Source organism: Dendrobium catenatum, unplaced genomic scaffold (genome assembly GCF_001605985.2).
Source record: "Dendrobium catenatum unplaced genomic scaffold, ASM160598v2 fragScaff_scaffold_133, whole genome shotgun sequence".
Classification (NCBI taxonomy): domain Eukaryota; kingdom Viridiplantae; phylum Streptophyta; class Magnoliopsida; order Asparagales; family Orchidaceae; genus Dendrobium; species Dendrobium catenatum.
This window is the reverse complement of record NW_021318595.1, coordinates 7,493,098-7,517,419: the sequence shown is the minus strand read 5'-3', so window position 1 is coordinate 7,517,419 and position 24,322 is coordinate 7,493,098. Positions and strand designations below refer to the sequence as shown.

Here is a 24,322-nt window from a genome sequence, read left to right as displayed (position 1 = left end):
CATCAATGGTGAGTGCGGTGGAGAGGAACAGGATCATAGGAACGATGAGGGCAGGCCTCTCCTTCCCCAGACACCCCCGAGGTTCCTCATCCCTAGGGGGGCGATTACTGTGAAGGGTACTGAAGGAACTGTTGAGTAGGAGATTGGTGAGGTTAGGTGGAATAGGATCTGAAGTTGGTTTTGGTTTCAAGGGAATAGGCTATGAGCGTGTCCTAACAGCGTAGATGGGTTTTCTCTTATGACCTGGCGATCGGCGGATTGTGGTTAAGTGTCATATACCCAAAAATTAAGTCCGCGCAGTATTAAATTCTCTAATGCTTCCATTGATGTAGAAAGTAAGTGCATATCAGGGCGAAAGAAGAGTGGTGATATGGATGACGGTCCCCGACTTTTGGAATTTATGGAGGTCGAAGGACATGTTGGGATTGTCCTAGCATCTTTGACTAAGAAGCTTAGTCTCCATCCAACATGAAAAGGTGCATTAGTCTAGCGGAGAAAGTGGTGATTCGTCGATGGACCAGTCAAGTTCAGGACTCTGAAGCAATTTAGGTTGCAGCTTATCCCAGTGGTGGGGATAGGGCTTTTGGTAAAAAACCTTCAACACAGTCCTGATATGTGATTTACGACGGGACTGGGGGGTGTCGATTCAACATAGAAGGTCAGGGCTATGATAAGTAGGATTATGCGGAAGGTTTGCGAAGAATTCTAAGAAGCTCCGGTATTAAAGGGAAAAGCAAAAGAGATAGAATGAAAACAAAGGGAGGTCCGTGAGCCGAAAAAGATCCATTATCGGATACGAAATGTGGGCGGATTGAATGATTCTGGAGACAGTGTATCCCACATCTATTTAGTATCGATGGTAAGTAGCTTCATCTTCTGCCTCCCTGAAGACTGAGATGGTCCAAATCTAAGCCCATCGAAAGAACATCCAAAGAAGTTGTAATCGAACACGTTTTCCACCGTGCCATAGAAAGGAGGTTAGCAAGCAAAAACACAAGCAGCGAGAGAATGTGAAGTGAAATCAAATGACTGTGGACGAGCCAGAATTTAAAGAAACGGCGCATATCGTCTAGGCGATCGCAGAGGAAATCATCCAGGATGATATGGTACAATATTGCGTTGCAGGTCCGATTGGTCAAAAAGGCGTAATGATCTCGAGCCGGGAACGATCAGATATCGGTTCAGGACTATAGACACAGGCGATCCCGTCCCCGAGAGTCATCCAGCACGGACCATTGAAAAAACAGTTGTCCGGACCGATTAGGTGTATCTCGTAGATGATGCCACAATAATTTAAGTCATACGCTAAAGCTTTAAAATGTTTTAAATCTGTGCCCACGTTGTATCGTCCAGGATGGACAGTGGATTCGGCCAGGAACGGATTGACCAAATAATCGATACGTCTATTGGCCAATTTTAATCGATTTAACGTGCTGACACGTTGGATCGATCCAGACGATCTAGTGTATCACGCGGATGATTACCATATAAAGCATCGCCCAGGACGAAAATAGTTATCAGCCTAGGACTTTCATCATGATCTTGACAGTGTTCGATCAGATCTTCCAGGCAGCATAAAGTATCGTCCAGGACGACTAAGTATCATCAGGGACGAGAGTTGATAGTAAGCACAGAAGGGAAAAGTCAGCAGATGGAAAATTGAAAATAAGAGAATCTGTCATATCGTCCAGGATGATAAAAGTATCGGCAAAGGCGATGTGACTAGAATTTTTGAAAAATAATGATAGGATGCGTGATGATCAAAAGCCCTTCAAAAAAAATAAATAGAAAAGAAAAAAATGAACAACAATACTTTGAAATAGAAGCAAAATTTTCTTTCTTTATCAAAGACAATTCATATGAGTATTTCTTAAATAATGTAACTTTCTGAGTTTCAAGAAATCAATGGGTTATAACAAATTTCAATCGGAAAGAGGAGAATTCCGACTTGTATTAACCCTAGATCGGACATCATTCAGCGGATATATAATTATCTTTGAAAATAAGACCTACTCAGAATAACTAAATAGGATAAAAAAAGAAGATCCATCATCAAACTTGTTTAAAAAGAAATATCCATATAATATGTAAAGTATATTTTCTCAACATGGATTTGATAATCAAGCCTTTGAAAATCTAACATAACTCATCAGTTCTTCTAAGATTTTAAAATTTTTGAAAAGGGGGATTAGCTTGCCTTTTGTGGGCTCATTTTATCTCGCCTTCTTTAAAATCTTTCGATTGGCTCTTTGAGCATCTTTGATTTTGATACACTTGATGTAATACTTTCTTAATTCTCAATTTGGCCAATCATTTTGCCACTTTTCCTTTTTTTATCTTTGCAAGCGTCAATCTCTTTTACAACTCTAAAAGAATTTCTAAGTCTGTGAGCTATATCTTCTACGATCATTAGAAGCAATAAGTTAGCACTCTCTCTAACATATGGGAAGAACTACACAAAATAGAACTAAAAACATTTATGGATCAGTGAAAAGGCAAGATCTCAAATAACTTGAGCGATATATCAAGAACTTTGGGACATTAATGTACCACAGTAGATTATTTGTTGTATCAAGATGAAAAGAATTCTTAGTCTTCAAAAACCATTGGCTAAAAATTGATGGTTAGCCTTTTGTTTAGAGAATAAATATATTACCACTAAAACAAGTTCAGGAAGGACGGGAAATCAATCAAGCGATTTTCTCACGCTTAACCGATTTAGAATGATAAACTAATCTCAAAACTCACAAAAATTTAAAAGCTTATAAAAAAAATAATCATGTATAGGAAACCAAACGATGAAAGCAACGAATCTTAGAACAAACACAAAGCAAGCACACAATAAAAAATACACAAAACTAATAAAAAAAATTTCTAAGAACATTATAAAGCAGCAAAGTTTTAAGCAATTTTGAGCTGCGAGCCTACCATGGTCCAATTAATCATGCTCCATGAGGTCTTTGAGTGAGAGCACACCTTCGCAAAACCTCAACAACAGTCAGATTTAGAAACCCAACCTAATATGGTTCCCCTTCTTAGAAAAATCAGTAGAATTGCAATGTTAGTATTGGTATGCTGTGAATCATGCACCTTAGGTCTCCACATCCAATGTGTACTATTGGTAACAATCGCAAGTGTGTCGAGATGTGTCCGCAGATGCCACAAGAAAATCATCAAACTCTAGCGAAAAGGATTTACTTAAAATGGATCTTGAGCTTATAAATGCCTTCGTTCATAGGTTTTGGCTTTGGATTCAAAGTTGGGAGCTTTTCCAATTTCCCTTAAGTGTATCTAAGTCATTTTTAATCCTCAAGCTTCGTGTGTTTTTAAAAACATCATTCTCAATTCTGCAAGTCTTCTTTCTTCTCTTTAGTTCCTTTAAAATCAGATCAAGTGATGTGTTGTGAAACTTATTAATGCACTTATAGTCTCATTTTAATTAATTCTGATGCTTTTTGTCAATTATGCAAATTCATCAAGAAGCGCCATGTGATGAAATCAATTGTTGACATGATCTTTTAAGTAATAACTTCACTACTCCTTTTCGCAAATTTGGTAAGTTCCATTTGTAAATTAGCATGGTCTTCTTAAAGCCCTTTCTTGTGATTCTGACTGCTATGGATTTCTCACAATCACAACCAAATTTCTCATAGGTTGGTTATTACATTACCTCTTTCTCCATCACATTTTCGCCAGTAAAATCTTTTCCGCCATAGGGATATTTAATTTATTCCCGGAGTGACCCCAATTAAAATAGAATGTTGTGCACCAATGCATGCTCGGAAGCCCTAGAGAACAATGGCAATTTAGAAGGCTAGACGTATGTTGCGTGTATCACGAGCTGTCCAATGAAGAAGTTGGCACTACAATGTCAATGTTGTCTCTCTGACTGGCTGCCTTTAACATTCGCTACCGATTATGGCCTTGATAATTGGTAACTGTACCTCCATGGCGCAACATGAACTTAGAACATCCGGATATGTACCTAAATTATTTGTTATTTACCATACAAAAACATCCCATAACTAAAATAATATATTATTCACTTTACAACTATTCAACTACATAAAATAATATATTTACTTGTACACTTATCCCAAGAAAAAGTAAACCATCTCTAGTTCTTACCCAATCTAAAATTGAGAGTAGTCATATTAGTATATACTGGTGCCGATTTTTATCTTTGCCTTTATAAAATATAGATCTTACAAATGCAAGAGAAGACTGGCTCAGAAGCAGAACCAGCTGGTAATGAAAGGATATCATAGATGCAGATTTTGAGCAGCGTTTTGGTTTCCTTGCGCATTTGATGCATAAGAGGGAGGGGATCCAAGGACCCAATTAATGTTTGAAATCTGTTACAATATCAAACATCAGTTAAGCGATCAAACTAAGGCTTCGTTTGGGACGGCTTTCTTCCTGCTTCTTAAAGCGGCTTTCTAGTTCAAAAATTTTTGAACTAGAAAGCCGCTTTAAGAAGCAGGAAGAAAGCCGTCCCAAACGAAGCCTAAGACTTTGTTGGGGATGGATTTCTTACTATTTTTTAAAGTAACTTTTTAGTACATAAATTAAAATTTCTATTCTAAAATCTTTGAACTAGAAAGCCGCTTTAAGAAGCAGGAAGAAAGCCGTCCCAAACGAAGCCTAAGACTTTGTTGGGTATGGATTTCTTACTATTTTTTAAAGTAACTTTTTAGTACATTAATTAAAATTTCTATTCTAAAATCTTTGTACTAGAAAGCTGCTTTAAGAAGCAGTAAGAAAGCCGTCCAAAACCAAGCCTAAGAGTTCATTTAGTTCAATATTATCTACAATACTATTATGTAGATAATAATGATATTTAGCTGGTAATATTTGGCTCAATGTTATCTATAAATTAAGGGTGATTTTAATCTTTCTTTCCTGCTGCATTTATTCAGTCAATATATAGCTTCTTAGCTGACATTAAATTGTTATTTAAAGATGTCAACAAACTAAAAAATTGACACCTTCTTATAATATGATATTATGTTAGTGAAACAAACAAATTATAAGGGTAGAGCTTCGTGTAACACTTCGATAAACATATTACCTGCGTTGGCATTTGTGATAGGGGGGTATACATTGGAGGAGAGAAACAACCCGGTGAGAGGGAAGGGAAAAATCCCAGCTGAGTCCCAGATGTTGAATTACATAGGGGAGGAAATGCGCTGCAATTAGGTTCACCAAACTCATCACCTCGATATAGATCAACAGATCGCTTCTTCTTTGTTTTTCCTGAGTTATGAAAAATAAAATGTAAAAAATCTGGATTTAAAGCCCATTGAAAATACATAAAAATCCAAGTTTAAAAAGAAAAGTCACTTGCTTGAATTTGATTTCCTAAGCGATGATGTTCTTAGACTTTTCTCACCAGCTTCTTCACACTCAGATTCATCTGAGTTATCTCGATTACCAGAATTTTCATCCAAACATTTCTTCTCGAAAAAGGAATCGAGTTGCCTTTCGCCTCGCAAAAATGAATCCCATATGATTTTTCTGGCCTGTTTATGACCTTGGCTTCTCATTACAAGGTCATATGCATAGCGAATTGCGAGGTTGTGATATTTAAATTCATCTTCAAGATCTTCCCCCAACAGTTGCCAGCTTCCTTCAAGCCTATAAACTCCTTTTCTAGCATCTTTAGTCCACCTTTTAATAATATAGTTCTCTGGAATTCTATTTACATTTTTTAGACTCAGAGCTTTCAAAGCATGGGAACAGAGTATCCCCATGGTGTTGAATTTGTTACATGTACAACAGAGCTCCATTTTAGATATGTCAAGGTGGACAATCCACACCTTGGAATCTCTTCCCTGCATTGTCAGCTCAAATTTATACAAATCACCGCCACAATGAATCTCTCTAAAAGATGCTGCACAACATCCATCAAGAAATTCTTCCTCAAATATCTTATACATCTTATGTGTGTACAGTTTAGCTGCATGGTTCAAGATATCACTATGCTCAATTGCACGTCGAGGTCCATCTTGCCGGCAAGCAAGGTCCTCTTTCTCTTCATTTTGACGCCAATCTTCGAGCAGTTTCTCGAATTCATGGGTAAACTCGCCAAGTGAGATTGATCTGTCAACTATGCTATTCAAAACATTTTCAAAGCTCTCAGAGCGCCGCGGTGACTCAATACCACCATCAAAACAATCTTTGCTAAGAACTGAGCACCACTTTTGCCGGTTCTTATACAAGTTGTTAAGCCATTCATGATCTTCGACACCGTAATCAAGGACCATCTTTCTCCAAGTTTCTTCAAATTCCATCTCTGAGTCACATCCTTGCAAACATTTATCAAACGAGTCTAGGAGCCTTTTGCTTGAATTAAGGCTACCAAAACAAGAAGAAGCTTTTTTCAAAATGTGCCATAGACAAAGGCGATGTCTAGTAGAGGGAAGAACCAGCTCTATAGCCCTTTCTAATGCTACATCATCATTAGTGAGAATAGTTCTGGGTGGTCGATTTCCCATTGATTCCAAAAATGTCTTCAAAAGCCAAACAAAAGAAGCTTCTGTTTCATCTAATAAGAAAGCACATCCAAACATAACATTCTGCCAATGATGATTAACCCCTATTAATGGTACACATGTAAAGCCATATTTTTTTATGTGAGAAGTGCTATCGAAAGACACGACGTCACAGAAACAGTCATAGTCGATTCTCGACCTACCATCCCTCCAGAAGATGTTAGTCATTCTACCTTCATGATCAACCTGCACATCCCAGTAAAACATGCCTTCCTCTCCAGCCTTGCGTTTAAAATAACTAATTAAGCTTCTAGTTTCTTCCACATTGATCTGTGCCATTTGCTGCAAGTTGACAAAACTATCACCATTTTCAGTGTCACCACCGGAATCTGCATTCAATGTATGAATTTCAACATCCATGGTTGAATATGGTAGGGAAGCCTCTGCACTTTTAGATGAACTTATAGGTTTCAACACATGCCTTTCTTTAGGCTTAACCAAGTCATGGTTATGCTCAACACCCATCTTAGTCACCTTCCATTGCCCCTTCTCATCAACTGTAAATTGCACAAATGCTTTGCATCCTGTTCTAACATCCTTTCTATGAAACTTCGACTTGCTGCTAAGTTTGTCGATCTTTGCCCCTTCCTTTGAACAATAGTAATACTTCTTTCGGATGTTTCTTGATCCTGTGTAATAATATTGTTTTCCTTTACGGACATTGAATCCCATATTCCTCCCATAATCACGATATAGCCTGTAGGCCTCCTTTTCATTTTGAACAACCTGACCCATCAGTTCTTTCTTAGCCTGCTCAGGAGATAAAACTTCAGATAGCTCTAAATTACAGCTATCCACTTCTCCAGATGTGTTAGAAGAGAAAGCTCCCACTTCCCCATCACTTGGATGGCTAGCATCATCTCTATCACTATCTTGGACTGTCTTTTCTGCAGCATTCTCCATTCTACAATACAATAACTCATGTCCTTGATGAAATCCTAAAACATTCCAGCATTGGAAACAGCAAAAGAAATTATTCAGAGTTGTTCGGTTTAATGTTCTCTAGATGTTAGTGCTAGAAACAAATTGTTGTTTGGTTCATTGTTATTGCATGAAAAGAAATCGGTGTTATATCCAGATTGATATAATTTGGATTGAGGTCATCTGTGGAGTCAATTAGCACCTACACGAAGGTTTTATTTGGGATGGCTTTTTTACTGTTTCTTAAAGCTGCTTTTTAGTACATATTTTTTTAATTTTTGTACTAAAAAGCTGTTTTAAAAAGCAGTAAGAAAGCCGTCCCATACGAAGCCTAAGACTACTCCTTATGGTTGACCGGTCTCTACACATTACCTTTATAATTTAGATAATTTTTTGCAGGAAGTGTGAAATCAATAAATGTTTTCAGTACAGGAGACCTTCCGAGGAGGATAGCTAGGAATGATTTAGCCAGTGCGAAGCACAAAAGAGAAAGCAAACAAGCAATTATATTGATAATTATAAGGAATATTCAGGCATGTTATTAGTAATAATTGAAATGTATTGTATTTATATACAAATGTATAAGTATATGTGCATGTGAATAAACAAACATAAGTGTATATCGGCATACATATCAAGTCAATTTTGAGTTGAATCAACTTCATGTTGAGTGAATCTTATTTGAGACAAAGCAAAATTGATTTCAAATTTGATGTAGAGAGATTATTTAAAGGAGTTTTATTCTTTTGGCATAACTATCTACACAATTCACATAGGCGATCAGCAAGAGGTAAAACAAACAATGAGCTAGATAAAAGTCGCAATGCCTCATACAAGCATTGCGCCAACACAAATATAAGGCACGATGATGCTATTAAATGCAAATCGAGGGTCAGTTTGTGACCAACATGCTACTACATTGACATTTATGAATCCAAAAGCTCAAAAAAGGATAAAGGCCACTACTAGAATATTAAGAAGACAACTCTTGTTTCATATTGGAAGTAGTATTATTTTCTATTTTTATAGAAATCTTAACAATCTCGTACATGAATTTCTCCGCATTGGCTAGTACTCGATCTCCATCTAAAAGAAAAACTTTTTCTACACAAAGTGTCATGCGTCAAGACTAATCATCTATTAAATCTCGCTCAACCATAATAGAAAATTTCAAGACTCATGAAAATTAAAAAAAAAATCTAATGAACCATTCTAACATTGCTAAACCATTAGCGTTAGACTCGTTAAAAGGGAGGGTGAAAAATGCACCGAATATACTATTGGATGGACATCTATGAACTAAATAGTTAAACTTAATGTGTTAAGGCTATCATTAGAATTTCAAAGAACCCAATTCATACCCAATGTGGGACTATTCACAACACTTTTGTCTTAGTAAATTACAGAAGGAAAAAAAAGGGAAGGGGATTGTTCTTTGACATAGCAATCCAAGAGGTTAAGAGGGGGACAAAGAACACACAAGCTTGGACAACATTGAGATCCCTTGCCTATATGTTACTCCCTTCCATCCAGGGGCGGATCCACCTTAAGCTCGAGGGGCCAATTGCCCCCCTAAAATAATAAAAAAAAATTCTTTATTATATGATTCTTTAGGTAATTTGTCCCCCTCCATCTATTTTTTCTAGTCTTTATTACAAGGGTTATTAGGCAATCCCCCCCCTCCCCCCCAAAAAAAAAAGTTTTCAAATACTATGGTATTTAGGCAATTATCCCAGCATAATTAAACACATTTTGTAGATGTGTTATTGTTAAGGAATGATGAACCAAATACAAATAGAAATAGTAAAGAGAATCCAAAAAATCCTTACAACCAAAATTTATTTCGAGGGCGGGCGCTGCCCCCAGAAATCCCTGCAGAAGCCCGCGACCTAACCGGGCAGGTCGAACCCCGCCAAGGGGCGCTGCTCCCTTAGACCCCCGATATATATATGTGAAGCGTACAACGATCAAGGATATGAACCAATAGGAGTTGAGGGATAGCGCCCCCATAAAAAATTTTAGTTTTAAGGCTACTTATGAAAAAAAAAATATCTATACTTTTACTTATAAGTTTGCCCCCCTGAAAATTAAGGTTGGTTCCGCCTCCGCTTCCATCTAAACATCACCAAAAACAAAGTGAAGGGGTTTTTGGTTCATTGTTACTTAGATGCTAGTATTATTATGCCAGCGTTATCCATCAAATATTGTATGTTTTATCTTAGTGTAATTGTATTTAAATATGTCAATATTTTCAGTATTACAAGTAGTGAAATATTAAGATATCTAAACATCCCAGATGTTGGACAAATCTACATCTAGAAGCACTGAATTAAGACATTACAATTATTTATATACATCAGTAAACCAATAGATGGCATATCTTGGTAGGATGACATAATGTTGATATGACAAAGAACCAAGCGGCCCTTCATTCCTTTGCAATTTATATTTAAACAAGCTAAGGGATTTGCAGCATCTGACCAATCCATCTCTACCTTCAAAATTCCTAATTATTACCCATAAGTTCAGAGTTGGTAGCTCAAATTTACTTCCCAAGTTTCGTTTGCACCATACAATATGACAACTTTCACAGGAAATACTAACCTTTCATCGAAGTTCAAGATAAAATCATAAAAAATCCAAAATGAAATAAACACAAAATAAATGAAGATAAGATTGGCCGAGCGAAATTACCTGAAGCAGGGGGTATCATGGACGAGATGAAAGCCTGGAGCTTTCACTAATTTAATGAATCAGGACAAACGGCTTATCCCGGAGACCTTTTACCTTTGCTGGAGACGAAAAGAAACACCAAAATTTCTGATCGGCGGCGACCAGTAGCGGTGGCCGGGAAATGGCGAAGGTTTTGGGGCACAGCAGGGGATCAGAATTTCGTGATTATCTCGTAGAACGGTTCTTGCTCGATGTCCGACAGGATCGAGCCGTCGGTTCTTAGTTGTGGACCACGTGGCAAATATCCTACTCGGTTTGCTTAGAATTTTAGTGAACCGGATTTTGGACAGGGTATCGAATGTCATTGTCACAAACAATTATTATGTCCTCCGACCGAAAAACCTCGGTACACCTCGCTGCCGTAGAATTTTTGCCTGCGACCGAATATTTCTATCATTCGGTCGACCGAACCAAATAAAAACTTCATTGTCAGCGTAGAGATCTACATCTTTGATTGAGTCTTTATATTTTTAATTTTTATGTTTTGTAGGAAATTTATGTGGTGTTATTTATTTTATTATAGTTTTAAGTTTTAACATCATTTGAGGGAGCTTTTATGTTGTTTGGTCAAGGACCTTCTTGTCTTTTATTCCTTTCATGTTTTGAAGATATATATATGACTCATTGTTATCTTGTATGGATAATAAATACTTTAATATAAATTTATGATTATATGCTTCATCTTTTATATATGAGTTGAATTTGTGTGTGAAGTCCTTTAGAGAAAGGCAAAGAAGCACCTAATAACATGTGATCTCTTGGTTGATATTCTTTTCCCTCTCATCTCTTTTTTTCTTTCTCTAGCCACCAAAACAGCCTAGCACCACTACAGTAGCTTGCTGCCGCCCTTAACCACCAGCCATCTCCCTCCCTTCCTCTCTAACCACCTCCACCTTCTCCCAAAAATCATTGACCTTTATGCTTCCCAATTTTGCAATTAATTCACATTAATTGAAGATTTATCTCAAATAATTATGGCATTTGGAGATCCACAATCATTTTAACTTTTCTCCTTCCCAAGCAAGCCGCATCAGTCATTTCTCTTCCCCAAGCAATCAACCCCACCTCTTTACTTCATGAGCTGACTTCTCCCTTTCCAAGCCACTAAAATCGACCAAATCATCTCTCCCATCCTCCTTCCCATGTAGTCGGCCTAGCTTTCCCCTCCAAACTCCAAAATCGTGAACCTCTTCACTTCCAAACCCTCATCTAGCTAAAACTTTCTTTTTAATCCTCACTATTCGACCTCTCCAATGAAACATAGCTTCTACTAATGCAACAAGGACATTAATTCAACAAAGAGCAAGAATTTCAAGAGCAAGCCAAGGAGGAACTAGCAGTCATTTCATCAAGGATTCCATTATTCCCATTCATGAACTAAGTATCAAACCCTCCCCTTGTTCTTCATCTAATTAAATATTGATCTTCTCATTTTATTTATAGTAGCAACATATCATATGTGTTGATTAATCCACCAAGTTCTACTTAAATTTGAGATAACAGAAACTCTAGTGACTAGTCCCTTAATTAAATGTTGGACTTATGTCAACCCATGTTAGATAGTCTAAACTGATTCACCTTTGATTATTATTTAGCCTTTACTTATTAGTTTCATGCTATCACATGATCTAATAGTTCAAATTTTCTTATTATTCTTAATGTTTTATTGAGTAAATTTTATTTTATTTTATGTTATCTTAGCATAAATCTCTGATGCGGAGCATGTTAGCTTAAAATGTTCCTTAGACTATCTAATTTAGTTTGTTACAAGTTGTTGCATATTTTCTAGAATCATCTAGGTTTCTCTAGGTTTCTACTTGCTTTTTATATATAGATTGTAAAAGAGGAATAGAGCATGATGAATATTATCTCTTTTATGAAGCTTTGAAGCTTGTGTTACTCTTGTTCCCTGGATTGGGATTATCTTCCTTCAAGCATCCTCTTCTTCCATCGATCCAATCTACATCAGTTTGGTATCAGAGCCCGGAGCTTGCGAAGAATGATGGATTGCAGAAGAAGGTGGGCTGTCGACGATGATCGAAGCCAAAGAAGATGGGCGGCCGACGAAGATCGACGCCGAAGAAGATGGGCGGCCGACGACGTTCGACGCCGAAGAAGAATGGCGGTTGATGACGATCGACGCCATGAACCCCTTTGGGTAGCTCAAGTGATTGCATCACTTGATCGAATGGATGCTTTATGTGTTAAATTCATGCATTCAGTGGAGAGAACCATGAGCAGGTCGGCAACCATACCGGCCTCGTCGCTCCTCTGTTCCTCCAACACGCACGCACAACCAACGCAGCTCCAATGCGATCCTTCGGTCGCTGATTTCGATTTCATGGAAGAAAAACAATTCACCATGTCCCGATCAGATCCGCCTTCAGAACCCACGCCTCCACCTTCGCTCCAGGTCCCAATACTATCTCGCGATTCCCTACCCGACGAAACAACCGCCGCTGCCACTCCGCATGACCATTATTCACTCCCACTTAGCTCCTATGAACCCAAACCCACTCCAGCGTCCATCAGGGCCGCGCCTCTGCTCCCACTCCCATTCCCGCGCAACTCCCGCAATCCCATGGCCGAACCCTCACTCGAAGCCAAGGAGAAGCCCTTGCACCAAATCAGCGACGATAAGAATTATGCTTCTCCGAATCCTCCTTCCCTATACTCAAGTCCAAGCTTCGAGAGCTCAGAAGACCTTCAAAGTCAGAATATTCACTGTAGCAACATCACCAGCGTCATTGGCTCTGCAGACAACAGTAAAAATCCTGCTTATCCAAATTCCACTGAGCCCCTGCCCTCTCGGATCTGCTCTTACCTAACGTCAATCGGCTCACATTATAACATTGTTAGTTTCCTTGAAGGAAATATGTATGATCTCTTAGATCAACGCTTACATGCCACCATTGTTGAGAAAGTGGTTAAGGGAGTGAACAAAGATTCATCAGAATAAACTCTTATCCCAGTTCAAATTCGGAGCATTTACGGACCAGTGCAAGAATTAAGGATCCCATATCTGTGGAAGAGAATATTTGGGTTTGTCACCTTCCTTTACCCTGAGATCGTGAAATTGTTCCTCACTGCCGATAAACTGATCCTTGCAAAGGGCAATGCTCACTTCGTCTGTGATGCTGGAGTTCTTGTCAAACCCTATAAAGAGAAGGGAAAAGGCCTAGATATGAAGCAGCATGGTGATAAGGGAGATTTTTCTGGTTGTGAGACTCCAACAGGGCTGGATTCTAGAGATCCCTTTAACCTTCAGCCATTTGTGGCAAGAAAGTTTTATTCAAACGACAACCAGAATATTCTTCTTCGTAGAAAGCTTGAAGAATAGAGGGAGTTTCAACAAGCTATCGATCTTCAGCATAGGCGGTTCACGGGTCTCTAGTTTCTTGATCTTTCAATATTCAACCAGTATATAATGCAAAATGAAGGAAAGCTATTTCAATCTAGCTATCCAAAGTCTTTTAGAGATCTGGTTGAGAAGAATGGGGTGATTGTAGTTCATGGTGAGCAGCAGAAGAGACTTCATGCAATTGTGGTTAATATAACGAAGCTTGAGAAGATTAGTTCCAACTCAAGTGATGTGCAAATTATATTGTTTCAAACAATCAACTATCTTCTTGATAAGGAGGTTGTTGTGCTTCAGGATGTTTGCAGCAAAAAGGTGGCAATCAATTTGATGGTTAATCAACTGATGGGAGTGTCATCTGAGTCTAAAATCAAAGAGATAGCATGTTTTGGAGATGGTTGCTTATATGTCCCAATTAATTTGCCAAGATTTATCTATCACACTGCTGTGAAGGAAAGGAAAGGCATCATTGCAAAAATCAAGAATATGATAGCTAATGGGCATCAGCGGGGTGGATCTATAGAACGAAGCGGAGTTCTTGGTAGGCTGGTGGAGGAAGAGAACTTGAATGATAATCAAATTGTTGATTTCATCATAAACTTGCTCTTTGCTGGGAATAAAACTACAACTAAAATAAGGTTGTTCGTTGTTTACTTCCTCACTCAATGCCCTCAAGCATTAGAACTGTTCCTGATTGAGCATGAGTGCATCAAAAGAAGGATCCATAATGAGATTCTTGAATGGGATGACTATAGAGCCATTCTTTTCAATTAATGTGTTTTTGATTGGCAACTTTCTTCTGAAGAAACTAGCATATGCCCAAGTCCTAAGGAAGGCTTTACTTACAGTGACTTGACTGTAGTTCAACAATTCCTACATATGACTTTTTCAAGTCTCCGACATGATTGGTTTACCATTAGTAGCTTGCTTCTAGCTTTTACTCATCCAAACAAGTTTGTGGATATATATCAAAGCGGTAAAATCTTTGATCCTGGAGGATTACTCATGAGTATTACACCTATCTCCTTCTAGATGACACGCCTCGACGGAGTCGAGCTCTTTTGATGCAAGGGGAGAATGATGCGAAGCATGTTAGCTTAAAATGTTCCTTAGACTATCTAATTTAGTTTGTTACAAGTTGTTGCATATTTTCTAGAATCATCTAGGTTTCTCTAGGTTTCTACTTGCTTTTTATATATAGATTGTAAAAGAGGAATAGAGCATGATGAATATTATCTCTTTTATGAAGCTTTGAAGCTTGTGTTACTCTTGTTCCCTGGATTGGGATTATCTTCCTTCAAGCATCCTCTTCTTCCATCGATCCAATCTACATCAATCTCTATTTGCATGACTTATTTCGCTTAGTCCTGCATCAAAACTTCTTTTTTTTTTCTCTCCGATGTGAGTAGTGTGACGCCAATACTAACGTCAGACTACTCAAAATGCGAAAATGACGTTCAATTTGTCATTCATTTGAATAGACGGCTACTACAAACCGGAGAATATCGTTCGATTGGAGATGCCTAAATGCCACAGGAATGAGCCTTGAGGCAATCACCAGTTTATGCTGGGTTAATTTATAATTTATTCTATTTTCCATAAATTTTTTATATAAATTATCCAAAGATGAAATACAATAATATTAAAACATATAATATTCAACGCCTAATTCTCCTCGGTTTAAGAATAGCACGGGGGGCACATATCTCCTTCAAAAATTTAAGACATCTTTATATATCATAAATATTTATGATATTTTTAAATAACTAAAATATACATCTTTTAAAAATATTTTTGCCCCATTCATTATTTGAAATACATGATGAAATGGTGAGCACTTAACAATCAAAATGACTTATTTTCTGCCCTTTACAATCATATGAGAAATATTAAGATAAATAGTTATAACTCTTGGATGCTTTTTTTCCTTTAAATTTTTTTATTTGTTTACACCATGATTTAAAATTTCTAACATAGTCAACTTTTAATTTTTATTATTTTAACCTCTAATTAATAAATTTAAATTTAAATGGGCACAATAGAAATCATACAAAATAATTGAGTGAAAAAAATTAGAATTCAATTGAAGCTAATTGAAGAGGGAGGGATCAATGGAGCAAATATAAGATAATTATTTTATATTATAAAATAACATTTAAATTTAATATTTTTTAGATAAAATTATACTTTTGCTATATTTTCACTCAAATATTATAATATTTTTATTATGAAAAGTGTTTCCCAAGCAAAATTTAGAATTCGTTTGAGACAGCTTTCTTATTGATTTTTTAAATAATTTTTTTAACAAAAAATTTTAGTAAAAATCTATTTTAGAAAACAATAAGAAAGTTGCCCCAAATGCCATAGGCCTCACTTGTTTCTCCGTAATTTCTCCGTCAGCGGTTCGAATTGGCTCGTCAAGGATTTAAAAAAACGCACGTGTGAGAACCCAAAAAACAGTGGGTCGGGTCGGCGACTTTTCTTCATGCTACGTGGCGCTAAAATATTGGTGGCCGAACGTAGAGGAGCGTACGTTCACCGGACCGAATAAAAGTTCCATTTTCACACCCCTCGCCCACGAGAGATTATTAAGTGGGAGACCGGACACAGAGAATTGTTCGAATTTGTCTCTGTGAACAGTCAATTACATTTGATGCTCACATAGACAAATCAGACAGTTCTTTGTGTGTGATTTCCGCACGTAATAATCATCCTCGCCCACTTAGGCTTTGCTTGTCTGAACGTTTTTTTGCCTTTTACGTTTGAAAACGGGTGATTTTTTTTTGTGTTGTTTGGTTCATCGAATCATATTCCCAATAACTTCTTTTTTTCATATTTCTGCAGTTTTGAAAAAACTTTTTATATATGCTTATCCGTTAGAAAACTTCCTTTTCTAAACTATTATTTTTTAAAACTGTCTTTTACAAATGCACCAAAAAAACAAACGAAGCGTTAGCTGCCATATTTTTAAAACCCATAATAGAATCGGCTTTCATAAGCGATTATCTAGCCCGCGAGCCCCAAGTGGTTCAAACGCGTTAACCAAACGCGATTCCAATTGATAGGCACAACACACAACTGATGCGAAGCGGCCGCGAATCCAGTGAGCCCATTTAGCGGTCGCTATCTCGGATCAGAACAATCCGTTTTTCCATTTAAATTTTAACACGTGCGAAAACCCAAAACACAGTGGGTCGGGTCGGCGACTTTTCTTCAAGCTACGTGGCGTTATAACATTGGTGGCCGAACGTAGAGGAGCGTACGTTCACCGGACTAAATAATTGTTCCTCGGATCAAGCTTCTTTATCTGCAATGACGGGGTATTATTGTAAATAAGCATCAGATCGTTGCAATCTTCAACCGGACGGCTAATACATAAAAGGTCGATTCCCTTCCGTCTTCAGCCATCCGAGCTCTTCATTGGAAGAAGAACCGCCATAGAAGAAGAAGAAGAAGACTGTAAGATTTCTCATGGCTTCGTCGATTTGCCGAGGAATTATAGGCAACGGCCGACGAGCGGCTGAGTTAGGACGATCTATGTCGACGGCGTCTTGGTGGGGCCACGTCGAGCCGGCGGCGAAGGATCCGATCCTCGGAGTGACGGAGGCTTTCCTCGCTGATCCCAGCCCCAATAAAGTTAATGTTGGAGTTGTGAGTAATCATCTTCCTTTCTTCTCTGGCCTCATAGTGCTCTTCTGTTTATTGCTCTTTTGGCAAGGGTTTGAAGACCTTAAGTGGATTCCGGCTTGATGTTATTAGGGAGCTTATCGGGATGACAATGGAAAGCCGGTGGTACTAGAATGTGTGCGAGAAGCCGAAAAGAGGATTGCTGGAAACCTTAACATGTGTGTAAATTAGCTAGTTCTTTTCTTTTGTTTATTCATCTCTTGGGTTATCCTTTTAGTTACAATTTTATGTTTTCTTCCTTTTGAAATTGGCATTTTGAGTGGAGAGAATAATTATCTTCTTTTTATCTACTTGCGGCTGTGAATTCTCATTGGTCCCCTGGAATCTGCCTTTTTTGTTTTCGTTTTTTTTTTTTTTGGCCACTTGGATTGGCATTGGCTGTGGGAAATTTGTTGGATGCCTTAATGACTAGGTGAGGTGGTTTGGTTGGGTTTTTGAAATTTTCTGCCTTTCTCATTTTAAAAGGATTATAAAATTATTTCGAAACGTGAAATCTGAAGGGAAATTTGATTTCATATGATTCATTATGTACTTAATTGGAGAAATATCCTGAAAGTTCAATCCTCACAAAATTACTCCTATTGAGTCATTATCTTTTGTATTTGCTGATTACTTTTTTTGAAAAGAAGCATCAAATTTGTCCGAATTACAATGCGGTTACTTTATAAACAATGAAGTTGCATTCTAGACAATGAACATAAAGAAATAACCTTTATGAACAAACATGATACACAAGATTATTATAATTATTGGAAAACCAAATTTATGAGTCCTACAATTAATTTATGGAAGAGGGAAATGGAAGACAGGATTTGAAAAATTACTTTTTGGTTTCATCGAATCAATTTGCTTGTTTGCAAGAATTTTGAGCCAATTTTTTTGTTTGGATGATGTTTAACTGAAGAAATTGTTGACAGAAATTTGATTGTTTGCAAGAATTATGAGGCATAAATGAATTGAAATATTAGAAAGCAATGGACATATAAAAATGACGTTTAAAAAAATTTAACTTGAGTAATGTGCGTACAACATTTTGAGCTAATTTGATCAGAAGTTAGCCTCTTAAGATCTTAAATTTTCTTAAAATCTAAATTAATTCTGACTTAGTACAATTCACTACTTTGATCAATTATAATTGATATGATTTTAATTGTAAAAAGTGATTGAAAAATATTTATATAAATTGTTGTAAATGGCTCACATATAGTTTGCTAGGAAATGGTGTTATTTGCCACTAAATCATAATTGAATATGTTTTTTGTATCAATTAATGTTAATACTTCACTACAGTTAATGAGCCAAGCAAGGGATCTGGAATGATATGCTTATTATATTATAATTTGATTATGTTAATTGACTGCGATTAGTTCGTGTATAATAACCATTCATTAACCACAAATTATGCTGAAAGTGTTGCGGAGTGTTTAGTCAAAAATTACATGAAGTTGACTACTTATGAAATTTTATAGCTGCTAATTATAGGCAACCTAAATTAACCTCTAATTATCATGTTAACCCCTGAGTTAGTAATTATGAATAGTCTTTTAATTAGATTTAGTGAAAAAATTTCTACACCAATGATCTCTCTCTCTCTCTCTCTCTCTCTCTCTCTCTCTCTCTCTCTCTCTCTCTCTCTATGTGTATATATATATATATTAACGTTATAGTTGATTCTCTAAAACTTCCATTATAACTTTATGCTGGTTGATACTTAGCTTGGAAATGATTGTGGAATGTTATTTATACCGTTCAAGGCATAAATTATCCTCCAATTCAACACCAATAAAGCAGGATCCTTAATTGCCAGGGAGTACCTTCCGATGGGAGGCAGTATCAAGATGATTGAAGAGTCATTGAAGTTAGCGTATGGCGATGATTCTGAATTAATAAAAGACAAACGCATTGCAGCAGTTCAAGCTCTATCAGGAACTGGTGCATGCCGACTTTTTGCTGATTTTCAGAAACGTTTCTTGCCTGATTCACAAATTTATATACCTATACCTACCTGGGCAAAGTGAGTGCTATTTTGTGTCTTAATAATATAATATTTTTACCTGGCATATATTTTATAGCTCTATTATCTACCTGATGTATAAAAACAAGCTAGACTTACAAGCATATTCATTTATATGGCCATTAAAAAGATGTGAAAGCTACTATTATCTGAGCATATCATTGTTATTGCTGATGTGATCATTTTGCCAGTCATCATAACATTTGGAGGGATGCGCATGTGCCTCAAAGGACATTCCATTACTACCATCCAGAAACAAAGGGACTTGACTTTGCTGCCATGATGGATGATATTAAGGCAAGTGAACCACACTATTGAATTTTCAATAAACAATGTTGTTTCAGGGTAAATTTGCACATATTATTCAAACTTTATCTATTTTGGAACTTGTGTGATATTTATTCCTTCACCCACTTTCCTTTTTTCATTGTCTTTGGAAGCTCTTAAGGTTAAAGGCTCTAAGCATTCTTTTCTTAGCTTATTTAATCACTTATTGTTATCATTAAATCAGACATTCCATGTTATCTAGCTAGACATTCATTTAATTATCTTCAACAGCCTGTTTCATTAGTATAACCACATTCCACCTATATTTTAACTAGTTATTTTTTCATACTAGTTTAGACTCATGAAATTGATCTGTAATGTTTTTGCAATTGAGATTCAATTAATTTTTGAAATGGTTATGATTTAAAATGTGTTGCACTCAGAATGCGCCAAACGGTTCATTCTTTTTGCTTCATGCATGTGCGCATAATCCAACTGGGGTTGATCCATCTGAAGATCAATGGAGAGAGATATCACATCAGTTCAAGGTGAGAAATTTTATTTGGTTTTGGTTTTCAATATAATCCATTTTATTGAATATTTCTTTTCACCCTTCAGTGTTTACCTTGTCACCAATTTCTAGTTTTATAGGTTAAGAATCATTTCCCATTCTTTGATATGGCATACCAAGGCTTTGCTAGTGGTGACCCTGAAAGAGATGCCAAGGCGATTCGGATTTTCCTTGAGGACGGGCATATGATTGGTTGTGCACAATCCTTTGCCAAAAATATGGGGCTTTATGGGCAGAGAGCTGGATGCCTCAGGTATACATAGATCTTAAATTTAGGCTTCATTTGGGACGATTTTTTTGTTGTTTCTTTAAGCCGTTTTTTAGTACAAAAATTAAAAATTTTATATTAGAAAGTTGCTTTAAGAAGCAACAGAAAAATGCTTTAAGAAGCAACTAGAAAGTCATCCCAAATAAAGCCTTAATGTTTTATATAGAAGTTGACTCTAGGGATTATGAAGTTTCGTGCTGAAATAATTTGATTTCCTGTTTGCTTGGTTGATGAATTTGTATGATTTCATGGTCACATTGCATGCCAAATTTATGATGTTCGATCATACATTTTTCTACTTGTTGTAAGCGGTGAAGGTCTCAACTAGGTACCATGCATAGATCAGTTATTATGTTTTCTTTGTTTGTGAAATTACTTGTACGTTGCATGGTTACTAATGTCGGTTAGAGCCATAATCTATTCTCTATTTTTTATACAAGCAACATGGTGGTGCTACTGCTACCTTTATTTGTCCAAGTTCTCCTTCTAGGGTTTCACTAAGGATTTTTTTTTTTTCTTTTCTGTATTTGCTTGTGCTTATTGCAGCATTCTTTGTGAAAATGAGATACAAGCGGTTGCAGTGAAGAGTCAATTGCAGCAGATTGCAAGGCCTATGTATAGTAATCCACCTATTCATGGTGCACTTGTTGTTTCCATCATCCTTAGTGATTCAGTGCTAAAGAGCTTATGGTTGAAGGAAGTTAAGGTAATCATTCACATCTATATGTTCAATATTAGTTTATACCATTCTTTATTAATCCACAAGGAAGTGAGCAACAGATATACATGTGAAGATTAACAATTGAAATATCTATTTTCAGTGAAGTGCATGTGTTCATCCTTTCAGGGTATGGCGAATCGAATCATTGGAATGCGAAATGCACTACGCGAAAACATTGAAAATTTGGGGTCCAACTTGTCATGGGAGCATATAACTAATCAGGTGAGCTTGAAGCTTCAACCATCTATTGAATTTGAGGCGCATTTTCTGATTATGAAAGGATTGTTGGATATTGTTTGATTGGAAAACATGCCATCTGGTTCAATCAAAACTGCAACATCTAGAATTAATGGTTGATGATTTTGACTAATTGTCTTATCTAACCTGTTGCCCTAGGTTTTAGATGGCTTAACGGTTATTGTTGCATTTGAAATTACTTTATCATAGTTACAATATTCTCAATTGTAGATAATTGGATGAAGATACATATGGTTGTCAAAAAAGCTCATCGTTTGTGAACAGCTCTTGTTTAACTCAATAGGAAGCTCGTATTTGACTAATTGGTTAAGTGAGCCAAATACAAATGTATACTTTGAGCTAGAATTAGTTGTAATCATAGAATTTCAGCTGTAAATTTTAAATTTTCGCATATCTATTTTGATTTTAAGGTGTTTTTTTAAGAAAAGTTGAAATTTAATATTTCTCAATTAATTTAAAGCTAAATTCGAGCCAAGTATGGGCCCCACATGAACAAGCAAGTTCAAAATGAGTTCAACACAAACTTGCTATTCACGAATAATTTTAAACACTTGTCGAAATCAAATGAACAAATATTTTAACGAGCTAAACAAGAACAACCGATGAGCTCACTTGAGCTCTGCTTGATAATAGCCCTAAAGTACTTATTGAATCTCATTTCATGGTGGTGAGAGCCATGGTCGAGTGTTTAGGAGCTTTTTTCTTCCCTGCTATCTCCTTGTTCTAGTTGCACTAACTTGGACTAACCTTCAAAGTCCAAAGAAAATAAAACATCTTATTCCATGTATTAGAAGTGATATGAGCGCATGATATGACTGATCTGACAAAATTCCACCATTTTTAAGTGAAATTTTATCTGAACCGGTAGAGTTAATGCCATATGCGTCTTTGTCGATTAAAACCTCAAAAGCTCGCGCCAAATATTATTATAAGATTAATGATTATGACTAATTTACGAATCTAACCTACTTGCCTATGGTTTAAGGAACTTAGAAGTATTGCTACATTGCTTAGAGAAATGCTTCATAGGACGACTAATTTGACTTGAACTATCTTCGAAAGTGGTAAAATTTCCATAAAGCTTGACTTCTGATTTCTACATCCAAATGTTTGATCATACAAACGTTTGATCATATTCTGATTGTTAATTGTTTGACTTCATTCTCCCAAAATGGAAGCTTTATTTTAGGTGATTGCTTTTCTTTTATTCTTTTAATATTCTATAGCATAGATGGATTCAAAATGGGGGCATCGAGAGCCGGCTTAGGCTTTCTTTATTTGCGTAATTGATTGAATGGCTAAATCTGTATTATAAACCCTCTTTATTTTATGATTTACAAACAAACTATATTGAAAAACATAAAAGACCAAGGTTTTGTTTGGGATGGCTTTCTAATTGTTTTCCAATGCAACTTTTTAGTACACAAATTTCTTGAAATCAGTAAAAAAGTAGGGGCCAAAGTCTATCCCAAACGAAGCCTAGGAGAATATTACAAACACAGGTATCATAGTCCTAGAAATATCACTACATTAACACGTCATCGATATTTCATATACTTATAACCAGTGCAGTCTAGAATAGAGTTTAAGATAATAAAACTTGATTTAATTTTCCACTACAATCTATACCCATCGCATGAAATGACGCTCAGTTGAGCTGTTCACATCACCACCTTATCATGTAACTTCTTCAGGTCTCTCGATTTCCTAAGCCAAATTAATAAGTTTTGTTTTTCTTTATAGATCGGAATGTTTTGCTACAGTGGATTGACACCAGAACAAGTTGATCGCTTGACAAATGATTTCCATATTTACATGACCAGGAATGGTCGAATCAGGTATTTTGTATGTTTTTCGCGTGATTTAGACTTCATTTAGGACAACTTTTATACTGTTTTCTAAAATAAAATTTTAATATAAAATTTTGTTTAACTAAAAAATTGTTTGAGAAAATAATAAAGGTGTCCCAAATGAAACCTTAATCATAGTGCACTCTCTTGTTTATAAAATTATTTTGTGCGGATTCGGACGCCGTCCGGAGACGAATCAGAACACGTCACGTCATTTTTTTGCTGTGTACCATTATGTGCTGCGTGATGTGGCATGTTCTGATTCGCCTTCGAACTGCCGGTTGTCTGCACAAAATAATTTCTCCTCATTCTCTCTCTCTCTTAAGTACATATTTTCTAACTTGAAACAACCAAGTGATTTTGAAATAATTGGTGATTTTATGCAGCATGGCGGGAGTTACCACAGGTAATGTGGGTTACTTGGCCAATGCAATTCATGAGGTCTCCAAAGCTACATGAAACTTCCATAGTTGGTAAGTTGGAAATTCAAGTGATTTCAAGCATTTTTGGCTTTCATGAGTCTAGTTATAAAAATGAAAGGAGAATTTTTAATAAGAAAAAAAAAAAAAAAACCTGGAGGATCCAAGTGCTAGGGTTCCCCATTGCTGATGTATCACCTGACAGCATAAATGTTCACATTTTTTGACATTTGTGTCAATAATTTTTATGGGAAGATTAAATTATTGTCTTTTATGGGAGTTTGATTTGATAGCTGTTGGCTTTCAATGAGCTTTTCTCTATAATTTTTTGCTTTGTTTGATATCTGTTAGAAGTGTGTGAACGGTGTGTCCAGTTGGAATTTTTATTGCGTCCTCCCACCTGACGTAGAGATACGTCCTCCCACCGTCAAAAAACTCGGTTTTTGCTCGGTATTGCTACGTATTATTTGATAATAATGAGGAATATCATCATGTGAAGACCAATACCGAGTTATACCGAGCTATACCGAGCAATAAAAAAAATATCGAATTTTTTCTAGGAAAAATTAGGTATTTTTTTTGTATTGCTCGGTATAGCTCGATATTGGTCTTCACATGATGATATTCCTCGTTATTGTTTGGTATTGCTCGGTATTTCTCATTTTTTAACGCGATTTTAGCTCTGAGAGGACGTATCTCTA

At 36.5% G+C, this 24,322-nt stretch overlaps 3 protein-coding genes across 5 annotated transcripts; 2 read left to right on the top strand and 1 right to left on the bottom strand.

The window, feature by feature from the left end:
* Window positions 1-4,220: 4,220 nt before the first annotated feature.
* Window positions 4,221-10,422, bottom strand: LOC110096937 (protein FAR1-RELATED SEQUENCE 5). Of its 3 annotated transcripts, none has more exons than XM_020823097.2 (4): window positions 10,170-10,422; window positions 5,393-7,492; window positions 5,072-5,256; window positions 4,221-4,355 (listed from the first exon to the last, which is right to left on the bottom strand). In XM_020823097.2, exons 1-4 carry the CDS (start codon window positions 10,186-10,188, stop codon window positions 4,263-4,265), a joined length of 2,397 nt encoding a protein of 798 aa, XP_020678756.1. In that variant the 5' UTR covers window positions 10,189-10,422; the 3' UTR covers window positions 4,221-4,262. The 3 variants fall into 3 exon arrangements, with proteins under 3 accessions (XP_020678756.1, XP_020678755.1, XP_020678757.1); XM_020823096.2 differs by having other exon boundaries at window positions 5,348-7,492; window positions 10,170-10,421; XM_020823098.2 differs by having other exon boundaries at window positions 5,348-7,458; window positions 10,170-10,421.
* A 3,213-nt stretch (window positions 10,423-13,635) lies between these two features.
* LOC110096922 (abietadienol/abietadienal oxidase-like) lies at window positions 13,636-14,340 on the top strand. Its single transcript, XM_020823073.2, has one exon. The coding sequence runs from the start codon at window positions 13,636-13,638 to the stop codon at window positions 14,338-14,340; it is 705 nt and encodes a 234-aa protein (XP_020678732.1).
* Window positions 14,341-16,919: 2,579 nt separating this feature from the next.
* On the top strand, window positions 16,920-23,928 carry LOC110096935 (aspartate aminotransferase, mitochondrial). The gene is made up of 10 exons (XM_020823094.2): window positions 16,920-17,217; window positions 17,326-17,411; window positions 19,061-19,267; window positions 19,459-19,564; window positions 19,978-20,082; window positions 20,186-20,358; window positions 20,920-21,079; window positions 21,221-21,316; window positions 23,096-23,190; window positions 23,589-23,928. The coding sequence occupies exons 1-10, from the start codon at window positions 17,038-17,040 to the stop codon at window positions 23,659-23,661; spliced, it is 1,281 nt and encodes a 426-aa protein (XP_020678753.1). The 5' UTR covers window positions 16,920-17,037; the 3' UTR covers window positions 23,662-23,928.
* Window positions 23,929-24,322: the final 394 nt, after the last annotated feature.

Bases quoted from the DNA above. Each gene is read 5' to 3' on its own strand.
- LOC110096937 (XM_020823096.2), bottom strand. The intron at 5,257-5,347 runs GCAAGTGACTTT...TTCATAACTCAG, and splicing joins GCTTAGGAAATCAAATTCAA to GAAAAACAAAGAAGAAGCGA. The intron at 4,356-5,071 runs GTAATATGTTTA...ATATTGTAACAG, and splicing joins TATCACAAATGCCAACGCAG to ATTTCAAACATTAATTGGGT.
- LOC110096935 (XM_020823094.2), top strand. From the start codon at position 17,038: ATGGCTTCGTCGATTTGCCGAGGAATTATAGGCAACGGCCGACGAGCG. The intron at 17,218-17,325 runs GTGAGTAATCAT...TGATGTTATTAG, and splicing joins ATAAAGTTAATGTTGGAGTT to GGAGCTTATCGGGATGACAA. The intron at 17,412-19,060 runs GTGTGTAAATTA...CTTAATTGCCAG, and splicing joins ATTGCTGGAAACCTTAACAT to GGAGTACCTTCCGATGGGAG.
- LOC110096922 (XM_020823073.2), top strand. From the start codon at position 13,636: ATGCAAAATGAAGGAAAGCTATTTCAATCTAGCTATCCAAAGTCTTTT.